Source organism: Triturus cristatus, chromosome 11 (assembly GCF_964204655.1).
Source record: "Triturus cristatus chromosome 11, aTriCri1.1, whole genome shotgun sequence".
NCBI lineage: Eukaryota > Metazoa > Chordata > Amphibia > Caudata > Salamandridae > Triturus > Triturus cristatus.
This window is the reverse complement of record NC_140594.1, coordinates 361,660,694-361,673,834: the sequence shown is the minus strand read 5'-3', so window position 1 is coordinate 361,673,834 and position 13,141 is coordinate 361,660,694. Positions and strand designations below refer to the sequence as shown.

Sequence of the window (13,141 nt, the reverse complement as noted above, 5' to 3'; positions counted from 1 at the left end):
GGCAAGGCAAGAAATGGTAACAGTGATTTGTCCTTTATAGCACAGAGTAATAAAAAAGACTGAATAAAGCAGCTGCAGCAGTAAAGCAAAGCAGGGGAGATAGCATTGACCATTGTCATTAAGGAAAAGAGAGGAAGAGCCCTAAGAACCTAAATCAAAAGCGTTTTAATTTTATTCCAGTGTCATGTGTATTAAGTTTCTATTTTAAACAACATTTAAGCCGAATGTTTTTTTAACTTTCAGCTCTAAAACAGTTATTTGTATCTCTTGCAGTCAAACCACACCAAAAAGACCTGTCTTGGGCATCTGATGCAGAAGGAAGCTTTGTAGATGGCTCATCATTCTTCACAAGGAAGTCCTCTGTCCTATGCCAACAGAATTCCTTCCCTTTCCGGCCTGTCACAGGTGACGGGGAGCCTCTATATCAGCAACGGCAGTGCAGCTAAAAACAAGGGTCTTCTCTCCACCAATCGAATCACCTGCATCATTCGCGCCTCCCTGGGAAGGGCGCGTTCTTCCTCCTACAGCATGGAATATGTGCACGTTCCTGTAGCAGACTCTCCCGACGTCTCCCTGCTCAGTTACTTTGATGTAGTGGCTGATAAAATCCACAGTGTGGAAACCATGGGTGGGCGGACCCTGCTGCACTGTGTGGCAGGAGTCAGCAGGTCTGCGGCCTTGTGTCTGGCTTACCTAATGAAGTACAATGCCATGTCTCTCCTAGTTGCACACACCTGGCTAAAGTCTTGCCGCCCAATAGTAAGACCTAACAATGGCTTCTGGATTCAGCTTATTATTTATGAGTTTCAAATTTTTGGAAGAAACACTGTGGAAATGGTCAGTTCTGCCTTTGGAGATGTACCCGATATTTATGAGAGAGAAACCAGAGGAATGGTTCCCCTGTGAATAAAATGTTATAGTTGGTTGGGAAATCTGTGTATGTCTATTACCTATCTGTTTGCGGGACTATGATGGAGAAGCGACCTGTGGTACTTTCATGAGCCGACTTGACACAAGTGAGTCTAAATATCTAGTAGATGCAGGCCATCGGGAAGAGTACGGAAGACTTTAGTCGATTGTCATATTAAATCAGAACGTAAATTCTAATCCAGGGTTGTTATTCCCACTGAGCTTGTCCATGGGTTACAAAGAGTGGTATGGCAAAGGTGCCTTTATTTCACATCATAGCAGAGGTGGTGAGCATGTCATTTCTATTTGAATCCAAAATACAAATCTAAAATTCAAATGGCGAATGGAATCCCTTACTTTGGGGTGTCCGCTTGCTAATCTGAAATGCATTGTGGGCATCCTTTCTCTCCCAATAGCACTATGCATTTGTGGACATGCACTGTCCTAGATTAAACCCCTATAGGCAAATAAAGAACACCCAAATTTATGATCATGGACGCTGGCCCATATCCCTGTATCATCAAACCCATTAGTGAGATAGTATTTTAGAAGTTAACTTTGCCCCTGACATGCTTCTGTGGGTGGAGAACTTCGGAGAGAAGCATTTCCACTACATTGCAAAAGATAGCACCATGGCCTCGCTATAATTCTGTTAGTTATCCTTTAGATTGACCACTTGCTGACTTTTTGCTGATAAATTCAAATAGGAAGTACTAAAATGCCCATGCAGTGAAACCTGCACACTTTTAAGGTACCTGCACAAAGTAATCAGTTATCATGTAGAAGCCTGCTAGGCCAGTCTGTGGAAAGTTTGGGATCTGCACCTCATGATCCGGTGGCCTGGTAGGACCTGCACAGCTCCCAATGGTTCAGAGAAGGGGCTGCATCTTTGATCTTCCTTCCCACTTTTAAGGACAAAGGACCCGATCAGTCACTGCAATTTTGCCTAGAATCATTATCCGTTCTCCCCTGCTGGTTGATGCCGATGTTCAAAATGTAACAAAAGTATTTATTGTGTATTTAAATGTTGGATTCTTAAAGACTCTAAAGTGCAAGCCTCCCCTGAAAATATGTATTAAAAAAGTTTTTAAAAATACACAAGAAATGATATTCGAGCAAATGAATTACGATAGCCGCGGAAAGAGCTGTTGTATTTACTGACACTGCTCAGCACTTCCACATTACAGTCGCACTTTCTGTAATGGCATTACATCTGTTGGTGATGTTTGTTTTAAAGCCTTATTATAAATACGTCTCTGATTTATTGTTAATGAATCGTTGCTGATATCTGAATAGGTACTACTCCTGGTTTTCACGTGTGATCACTTGTGTTGGCTATTCTCAGACGTTAGCCAAAGTATGACTGGATATGTCCTCTACAAAAATCTTCTTCTAATATTATGATATTGATTTGTTTAGGGCTACTGCTTTGTTTGTCAACTCTTGTTGAATCTGTTACATGTATACTTTTTTGGGTGAGACTCCATGTTTGGATGATTTTCTGGAGGAAAGCGAGTATTCCAGAAGGCGAGAGAATGTGACCATGAGAAGCATTCGAAAGGCCTTGGCACTCCTGCAGCAAGTTACAGTAGCTCATTTGGGTACTTGGTGAGTGACCTTTTATACATTCCACAAACGTCAGACATTGCTTTGTGCTCCAAAGCGGAAATGGCAAAAGGCAGCAAAGAGATGTGCTTAGTGGATGTGTCGCATCATGAATTACAGATACACAAATTGAGATGCTGTTTTGTAGCAGTATCTTATCTCTTTTTCAAAATAATTTGTGACGTTGAATAAATATGTTGAACATGAATTATCCTTTATCTTCTGAAATGCACCTCTAATTGCATAAGACGGGAACATGGTAAGAAAAATACTGTAATACTACCAAATGTCATACAAAGTCCTTCCTCTAATAAAATTAACCGTAGAAACATTTCAAATCCAAGTATGTGTGGTAGATGGCTTGGGTGGAGATGAGACCCAAATCTTCACCAGTATTCTCGGACTCATTATCTAGACTGGTGCACTATAATTCTAGTGTTACTTTTAAGTTTGGTAATCAGTGTAAACTGAGATGTTCTGATTGTGAAGGGCGAATATAGGGTGTAAATCTAAAAAGCAGGAAACTGGTTACCGTAATGAGAGGAGAGGGACTGAAATAGTCTAGAAGTAAAAGGGATCCTCAAAAGAAATGCATTGCCATAATGTATGTTCTAATTGATCTGTGGTTGAAAAAGCAGTGGTGGGGATTCTGCTGTGGGAGAAAACTGTTTTTCCAAATGAAGTATTACCTGCCCACTTGACTGTCAAAATGGGATTGCTGACTAATGTTTTTGAACTGGTACATTTCTTCTTAACAATGGCAGAGAAATTCTCTCCATTTCTAAGGAGAACCTCCTCTGGTGCCTCCTTTTTCACCCTCATAAAGAAGATCCTTTTATAATGGATCATGGTATTCGGATGGCGCATGAGGGATCTGTAAGTAGATTTATGTTGTAAATGAGAACGAGAACAAGAGTTCTATTGAAGTCTTCTTCGGAAATGGGGGAGCTCATATTCGAATCCCATATGAATGCTGTCCGAGGACTACAGTTAAACATTTTCATGGACTCTGTACACACAATTTCGACTGATTCTGTGTCCTCAAAGACATATTGAAAACCTGGCAACCTAATCTGTCCACTTAAAACATTATTCAGATGTATTTTATAAGCTTCAATTTGCCTACTTTAAAGTTCTTTAACTTGCCTGATGGCAATGCACTTCATCTTGTGCAACAAAAAGTAGTGAATCGCTGGATGAAACCTCTGAAGATCGACCCTTTAATTTTACTTCTTTCAGACCTGCCAGCTTACAAATTTCACTGTGTGAAAAGGGTACCTAAGAGACACTCTGCCCCCCCTCCCCCCATTAACTCCCTTCCAAAAAGAAAAAAAAGCTTGCTGAGGCTGAACCCATGTTCTCAGATGTTTTTCATACCCCTTAATGGATGTTGGCTGCCCAGAGCCTCCAAAAGCGAGCTGGAAACCCCTCTCTGTAGTGCTTTTTAGCTCATCCTTCCTACCTCTATGTGATATCAGCTCCTCACAGGGTGACTGTGACGGGCCCCTGTTAGACCTGGCATCCTTGGTGTGCTTTTCCCCTGTCTGTTTTTGCTTCTGACTCCTGTTTTTGACTGTGTGCTGCATTTCGTTTTTGCTCGTTTTAGAACTCTGGGCACTTACCACTGCTGATCAGAGCTAAAGTGCAAGTTCTCCCTGTGTAATCTGTGATTGGTTATCTATGATTGGCATATTTGATTTACTGGTAAGACCCTAGTAAAGTGCACTGTGTATCCAGGGCCTGTAAATCCAATGCTACTAATGGGCCTGCAGCACTGATTGTACCACCCACAGGAGTAGACCTGCAACCATGTCTCAGACCTGCCACTGCATGTCAGCAGGTCCAAATCTTCCCTTTTACTACATGTAAGTCGCCCCTAAGGTAGGCCCAAGGTAGCCCCACGGGCAGGGCGCAGTGTAGAAATTTGTGGGTATGGTCACATGTTCTGATAGTGAAATACTTCAAATTTCGTTTTTTAATATTGCAAGGACTATCTTTCCCATAGGTTATCATTGGAGCTGCCTTGTAACCCCTTACAAGTGTAACTAACAATTGGGAATACATAAAGATTTGGAGTTTGGGGTCCTTGAACCCGCAATTTAAAAATACATCTTTTAGTGAAGTTGATTTTTAAGTTGCGTGTTTTAAAATGCCACTTTTAGAAAGTGGGAATTTTCTTGCTTCACCAATCTGTGCCTCTGCTTACCTGGGGAATCCACGTCTGGTTTAGACTGACAGTTGGGCTGTTTGTGCAGTCACACAAAGGGAGATGAGGTATGCCCTGCATATCCAAATGGCCCAGATGAGTCTTTCTGAGCTAAAGTGGTGGGAGGAATTGTCACTGGCCCCTGAATAGGGCTGTGCCTGTCCTCACACAAAGCTGTAGTGTGTCTGGAGCCAGTTCAGGGAAAGGCAGGGTCTTGTACACTACAAATACTTTCCTTTGAAGTTTGCCTACTTCAAAAGCAGAAACTGGTCTGAGCTGTGATTCCATAACTTCAGAACACTGCTGAACTAAGAGGAGATTCAGCCAAGAAGAGCTGGAAAAGCCGTATGTGGGGAACTGCCACTCTGTTGCTGGACTACTGCTTGCTGGTTTTTTCTTGGACAGTGAAAGGACTGGAATTTTGCTTTCTGTAACCTGCTTGCCAAGATTCTCTAAAGACTTGTGTGTGCTTGCCTCCTATTAAGGAGTCTCAGGGCAATTAAAGACTGCATCTGCAGCCCCTGAACTCTTCTGCTGGGAGATCTGATCTGCCAAGTTGTATCAATTGCAGTTCTGGTCTTTTGGAGTTGGTTTTGCTCCAAAGGACTGAAGAAAATCCACGCATCGACCTCCAGTGGCTCTTTGTCCTGACGCAGCACTGCCATGCATTTGAAAAATCAATGCATCGCTGCTGAGCGGCCGAAGAATCGACTTAGCTCCTGTGGCACGGCTGAAAGATCGAGTCCTGAACAATATGTCACGGACGTCCATGCACCCGCTCTGACTCAAACACAGACCCTGCTGTGCGGCTGAATAAATCGATACATCACCTGCTCGTGGCTAGAAAATCAGCGCAGTGCCTTTTTTGCCGCATCGACCCAGTGCACCCAGATTTTCTACGCATCTCACCTATGCGCCAAGTTCTTCATTGACGTTGCTCCACAGTAAGGAACCGAGGCCGCGTGTCTGGAGATCAACACATCAACTCCACCTCACAGTAAGGAGCCAACTCGTCACCTCCTCTGACCGAAAGGAACCAGCGCATCACCTCCCCTGGAAGTAAGGAATGGATGCATCACCTCCCCTGGGAGTAAGGAACCAATGCATTGCTTTGCTTTTCCGGTGTCTCTCCTCCCCAGCTCCTGATTTCGTCTTTGATTCCGATCTATCCCTGGTACGGTGACACATTCATAGTTTTCTATGGACTGAAATATTTTGAACCTTTTAAAAGTGATCACTTGATTTGTGTATGTTGGACTTTTGCCTTTTTGGTCTAGTTTTACTCAGACAAATATTGGTTATTTTTCTAAACTTGTGTGGTGTCTTTTTGTGGTGTGTTCACCGTGTTACTGTCTGTTTATGTACAAATGCTTTACACATTGCCTCTGACATAAGCCTGACTGCTCGTGCTAAGTTGCCAAGGGGGTGAGCAGGGGGTTATCTTGTTTGTGTAGCTGCCTTACCCTGACTAGAATAAGGGTCCCTACCTCAACAGGGTGCAAGCCACTGCCAACTGGAGACCACCATTTCTAACAGACCTGATATTGTGTGACACACAATGGCACTGTATGAGTTGGCAGGTCTGTCCTTTGATAATCCCCTTAAAAGGTAGTAACCATTAGTGAGGACATCACTTTCAAGAAAGGAATGTGTTGTCTTCTCTGTATATACTGATCATTGAGTGTAAAGTAGGGCAACCCTGTCATTATTGTACCTTCTTTAATTTGAGATTTTGAGGACTGGCAAAAAAAATACAGAAATTGACATGAGCTTGATGACACTGGGTTTGGCTTCGGTATACAATTGAAATGACTGAATCCTGTTTTAAGAGTAAACATAGATTTGACAAAAAATGAAACTAGAGGATGAAAGAGCACAGTGTGAGTTGTGTTCCGTTTTTGTTCTAACCATTGTGTAATCTGCTTCTGCAGACTTCCTTGTAGAGCAATAGGAGATCAGAAGCAAAAGGATACTAATTGGGAAACTGAGTCAATGGGCAGCAGGAAGAAGTCTCACTTAGTGCCAAAAATGCATTCTATAAGATGGCACTTCAAGGCTGTCTGCCTTCACTCATGCGCAGTGGTGGATTGGCCCTGCGCCCAGTGCTGTAGTACCTCACCCGCAATACTGGCACAGGTATTGAAGTACTACTGGTGGGGTTACTTCACTGGGTACCCTCGCCCCAAAATAAAAATTTAAACAATTGTTTGTTTGTTTTTGGGCCCTTGGGTTAGAATCTGCCAACCCTGCCCCTTTATGTGCCCTTTAATATTTATTTATTTATTTTCAGGGCTAGTGACTGAATCCAAGTCCTGTAATGTCTGCCACAATATGTTTTCCATGTAGTGGCCAGCCAATCCTTGCCTTCCCATACACTTTAAATGGGCCAGTGGTGCAGATATTTCTAACTTTTCACCAGTGTCAACCCTTTCATGCCCACCCTGAGCACAGTTTTAAATTCTAATTTCTCAAGTCAAATGTCTAGCCTATGGAAGGAATTGGCTTTTTCAGTGTTTTAGACATGTGGTACAAAAGCTGTGCCGCTGTACAACAGGACTAAAACATTACAAATGCAATACCTCATGTAGGGGAGACCAATTAGCTTTGCCAATGTTTCTTTTTCAGGCTTACTTACAGCCTGTCTCTGCTCTTTAAGATTCTCATTTTCTGGCAGCAGAGCCTTGGCCGAGCATGGAATGTCAATAATAAGCTTAATATAATAGATTTTGAAACCGCTCAACATAATACTTCAAGCATGAGCGTTTTCTCTGTCCCATTGAACCAACCATTTAAAGTCCAGAAGAAAAGGCTGAAGCAATCATTGGTTTGCACCTGTTTTTAGACCTGTCTGCCTGTGGTTTTGATTTTCATATGATTGGCTGGACTCCTTTGAACAGCACTTCTTTTAACCCAAAAAGTAAAAGTTAGTGACATTTCATGTTCCTTAGACTTGCTGCCCTTTGCCCACCATTAGATTATTGATCACAGATCGCCGAAGTGTACATGCAGCGCCAGACGTCACTGATGTCAATTAAGTTAAAGCAATAGCTAGTTATCAGGTGGCATACAAAACTGGAAGCTCTGAGCAGCATGGTGCAGATTCACCCACTGGTGAAGCAAGGGCACTAATGCAAGCCAGTAAAATACCCTTACCTCTGGTAGGGTAGTAAAGGAGACTCAACTGGGGTGCAGTGGGCCCCTCAACACTTTGCCCTGGTACCACTGCACGTGTCGCACTATTGATCGCTGGGCTCCTTGATTCAACACAATGGTTGGCACTTTGCTGCCCTGTGGGACCCTGTAGAACAGAGAAAATCAAGGAGTGGCGTCGGGGTGAGAAACACAAGAGACCTAGTGATGAGCTGGGAAGGCGTTCGGCCCCATGGGCACCGTGTTCTCCCATCCTTACCTCATAAAAGCCAACAAGTCTCTATTTACTGTACAAGTCACATTGCGTGTTGTGGGAGATGGCTCTGTATGTAGGCTGTTATTAGTGCCTTGTTGTGGTCCTGTTTGACACCCAGTTGTGAGACACTGCAGCTGGCGAGGGATTCCACACTTTCTAGTCTGTGTCTTGTCTCTGAGTAACCGTGGCCTATCCTAATGGGCTGAGGGACAAGTCCCCTCAACTTTTGGGCACTATAAAGAATGTCTGTCAGGCTGGGAAAAGGTCAGCCTGACAGAGGCACTTTATTTTCTGGTCAGGCAGCCAGTAGCTAGACATGCGATAAATACACAGACTCCTAGCTGCCAGAGCTATACTTTGCAGGGCTGAAAAATTCACAGCTTCTGTGGGCGTGACATCTTCAGCCTGACAAGCACCTTGAGGCCCTCCCCCCTCATGACTGGGGGGAGCATCACTGATTGTCTCGGACCTGGGTGCTTCAGTTCTAAGCCCTGGAGTGCCATGGGCAGAGTGTCAATCACTGACAGATCGTCACAGAGTAGGGTGGGGTCAGCATTCTCACTGACCCGATCCCACTCTGTGAAAAGTAAGGGAATGCTGCCTTCCCTCATTGGCTAATCCTAGGTTGGCCAGGGAGGGAAGGCAGTAGGCCCAACTCTCTTAGGACCTCCGAGGCTTGAAACTGCTGTCTTTCCTCGCCAATGAGGGAAAACAGCAGTCCCAACCCTCCTGGGGTCTCCGAGGCAGAGCTGCAAAGGTAAGCCTGATTTTATTTTTGTTTTGTGTGTGCGTGCATTAATATTAGCGAGTGAGCGTTGTAAATGGCTGTGTGTGTGCATGCATGTGTGAATGCATGAGTGTGAGTGAGTGTGTATGTGTGCATATGTGGTCCCCCTCCCCACTCCCTGGTAAAAGTACAGGCTGGCATTGTCCCTGAAGGACACTTCATCTATCGAAACATGTTTGTGTGGTTGCGGGTGTGTCATGCTTGCCTGTGTATGAATTTGTGTTTCTCGTTACTTTTGAGAGGGTGTCTGTGGCTGTGTTGTGTGCATGTTTACACACACAGTTTTGTAATGTAACAATGCTTGTGCGTGGTTGGGTTTCATTGGAGTATATATGTGCATTTACACATGCTCGTGTGATGTGCCCATGAGAGAGAGAGAGAGAGAGAGAGAGAGAGAGAGAGAGAGAGAGAGTGTGTGTGTGTGTTTGTTTGTTTGTGGGATGGTGAACTAAATGTGCAAGTCTGAAAGGAAGCCACCAAGAGTCCTGCGAGCAGTTGATCAATATGGCAGGCAGCGCACCTTCTGAATTTGTCTGCAGCACTCTGCTGCATAATTCATGTTCTTTATTTTACTGATCCGAGACCACATTCAGAAGCTGGCATTATCGAGCTCTCTATTTGCGGCAGATGATATTATGTGGAGAAGTTGCATTTATGTGGAAAAGTAAGCAATGAGGGAGCCTGAGGGCTCAAAGTATAGGTAACATGCCTAGTCGGAGAATTACTCAGAAGTACTGTGTCGCCAACAAAGTATTGGGCAGAAATTATAGCAGTGAAGATACAGCGTCTGCTTCTACATTTTATTTTAAAGCACTGCTGGCATATATATAGATAGAGGCACAAAGAGTCATTTCTGTAAATAAATAGTATAGGTTGGCAGTACGTGATGGCAATGCCACACGGAGGGTGAGCAACACAGGAGGTGGGGCTCGAGTAAGTGAGGGGTGAGGGTGGAAGCAAAATTAAGAAAAAGTACTGAAACAATTTTACCTAAATTACTGTGGGATCAGGGTTAGGACAGCAATCACCTGAAGCAATCAGTACTTGGGCCATGCTCCAGCTGAAAGAAGAGGAAGTGAAGCCAGGGCACGCTGGATAATTAGGCAGTAAATAAGTGTGATAACAAAGCCAATGAGTGGTAAGCAATGAGCAGGCTGGAAGCCCCTTGTTGTATACAATATCTCTTCCAAGCAAAAGCGGTTGGTGTGTTGCGGACAAGACCAAAATGAGCAAGCTTTCTTAGTAAAGTTTTAATGTTTTAACAAATTTGTTATAATTACGGTCAGACTGTTTTCTGCTTGAGAGAAAACTTTCAGTCGAGAATTTTTTGCCCCTGCTGAATGGATCGGGTCACAACTTTCCAAGAAGGGGCCAAAGTGGATAAACTTTGTTTTGAAAAGTTTTGCGCAGATTTGTCAAACAGCACCACATTTATTAAACTACAATGTCTTTCCCATTGAAACTCTAACTGAACTAGAACTACACAGTGGAGACTGTATCTATCTATCTCTCTATCGAGCGACCTATCTATCTACTATCTATATATAGATATATGTATGTGTATATGGGGAGAGGAGTTGGCCTAACGGCTAGGGCGGTCGACCTTGAATCTAGGGAAATGGGTTTGAGTCTTCTCGGCAATGACGCTGAACATCCTGTGATTCTGGGCAAATCACTTAGGGGCATATGTATCAACATCACCATTTGCGATTCTCAAATAGCGATTTTTAAAGAATCGCTATTTGCGAATTGCATAACGGGATGTATTTAAAAAATAGCAAACTTTTTGCGATTTCTTAAAATTCCTTAATTGCGATTAGCAAATTGCGAAATCGCAATTAAGGAATACCTGTCCATTCATTTCTATGGGCCAGGAGACCCATAGGAATGAATGGGAAGTAATTCTCAAATAGCGAATCGCAATTTGCTAATCGCACTTTGAGAATAATTTCAAAGGTGCAAGGGTGTCATGATGACACCCTGATGCACCCCTGAAATTAGCATGTGTGTGCATATGGCGCACATACATGCCCTAAGGGCATGTATGAGCGCCACGTAGCACTTTGTAAAATTCAAAAAAGTGCTTTTTGAAAGGAAATCGCAAATTACCACCAACTGGAAGTTGGTGGTAATTTGCGATTTCTTAAGGATAATTCGCACAACTTGGGTGCTTTTTACATATCATTTAAGAAATCGCAATTTGCGATTTCTTAAATGCTTACGCAAAATTAAGAAATCGCTAAATTAGCAATTCCTTAATTTTGCGATGGGATGTGCCTCATACATCCCGATTACCGATTTTTTTAATCGCAAACGCTGTTATTTTGCGAATCGCAGCGTTTGCGATTAAAAATTCGTTTGATACATATGCCCCTTAATCTCCCCGTGCCTAACAAAAATGAATGTGTCCTCATGTAATGCAACTGGTGCTATGTAAAGCGCTCTGATACCCGATTTGGATCCAGTTCGCGCTATATACAACTCTGTAAGATAAAAATATATATATGTGTGTATGTGTGTGTGTGTGTGTGTGTATATGTATATATGTATATATATATACAAACAAAAACTGTGAAAAACTAAGCAGCTGTTATGGACAAACATTCATGAGTATACAGCCTCAGGGCCCCCACAGTAGCACCTGGATAAAGAAGAGGACAGGCACAACTCGTTGTGTGAATCATACATATGTATCGTATTAACGGTTACTTCTGCATATGGCAGCAGCGCTAAAAAGAGGATTAGTGGGTCAGTGGTGCCGCCTCTCACTCATCTACATCTATAACCCCGCAGTCTGTCAGTCTCTCCAGGCTATACCCCGATTTTGTGGTGCCATAAATCCAGCCACGGGCCGTATAGGGCGTGCGACCGGGGCGGGGGAGGGGCAGGGAGGGGGGTTGTAAAATGCATTTGGCGATGCAGCGTGCGCAACGAAATTCGTTTTTTTTCCGTTACTTACCTGAAATCGGCTGTATGCCACATTTTACACCACCCCACCCTGCCCCTCCCCCGCCCTATGTCACCGCCCCGGTAGCACGACCTATACGGTCCGTGGCTGCCAGCCACGGCCCGTATAGTATGTGCTACCGGGGCGGTGACGTAGGGCGGAGGAGGGGCATGGTGGGGGGTTGTAAAATGCGGCATATGGCCGATTTCAGGTAAGTAACGGGGGGGGGGAAACGAATTTTGTTGCGCGCGCTGCATCGCGTTTGGCGATGCAGCACGCACAACGAAATTCGTTTTATTTTATTTTTTCATGCCCATGCCAGGGACACCAGAAGACTTTAATACGGTGAGCATGGACTTTGTAATGCTAAAAAGTGAGTTTTGCAAAGTATAGAGGCATCTATGGAGCAGTACCATTTTGCTCAGGGTCACCCTGCCCATCACCCATCATTCTAGTATGTCCATGCATGGTAGCCCCACTGCATGGCCCCCCGCCCCCCGACCCAACCACCTGCCCCCTGTCCCGAACCCCTGAGCCCCGCCGGACAGCACAGACTTCAGTCCACCCCAAGATTGGCACCCACATTACAGCTGCTTTGAACGGTAACTTGATAAAAACAACTAAGGGACTTAGTCCAGAAATGCATTCGGCATAAGAAACACAATTGTATGTCATGTCAACACATGAATGCGGATTACATGTATATGCTTGCGCATAGGTATCGAAGTATTACTATGTGTGATTGTCATCATACAATATTGAGTAAAAAGGAAAAGTGTAAATATAAAGTAATGTGAAGAAAGTGAAAAGATTGTTGATTTTGGGGGGAATTGAGCACACTGGCTTCGAGTTTAGTAACTTGATTCTATGAAATACATGATTAAGTTGCATGTCAGACAGAATGCATTTCAGTGTAGCAGTAGCACACTGATGCAGATTGATTAGTTAATAGACGAAAAATATTAAAAGGGAGTGCATTACACACTTTCACAAATCTGTTGCCCTGTGTCAGCCACAAACAAAGCCACCTCAGCGCTCCGCGTGGCCCCAATCTACTCTTGCCAACCCACACTGCACACAATCCAACCACCATTCTCACACACACACAACTCAAAACTGCAACTGTCCCTACCACACTAATCCAACTTAATACCCACAAAATATAGCAAATGGAGGGTTAGCTCCTGTTTGCACAGAACATGTTGCTCTGCTAGATATTCCAACAGTGATTACGACCCTCAAACAACCTATTACACACTCTCCCAACCCATTCAATTAGGA

The 13,141-nt window shown here is 43.8% G+C and overlaps 1 protein-coding gene across 22 annotated transcripts in view; it reads left to right on the top strand.

The window, feature by feature from the left end:
- The window catches only part of DUSP18 (dual specificity phosphatase 18), a 127,343-nt gene extending 124,621 nt beyond the window's left edge, over positions 1-2,722 (top strand). For all 22 annotated transcript variants that reach the window (XM_085633710.1, XM_085633698.1, XM_085633714.1 and 19 more), the window contains one exon: positions 274-2,722. In XM_085633710.1, the coding sequence (XP_085489836.1) occupies positions 331-906 (576 nt within the window). In that variant the 5' untranslated portion in view covers positions 274-330 and the 3' untranslated portion in view covers positions 907-2,722. The remainder of the gene's footprint in view (positions 1-273) is intronic.
- Positions 2,723-13,141: the final 10,419 nt, after the last annotated feature.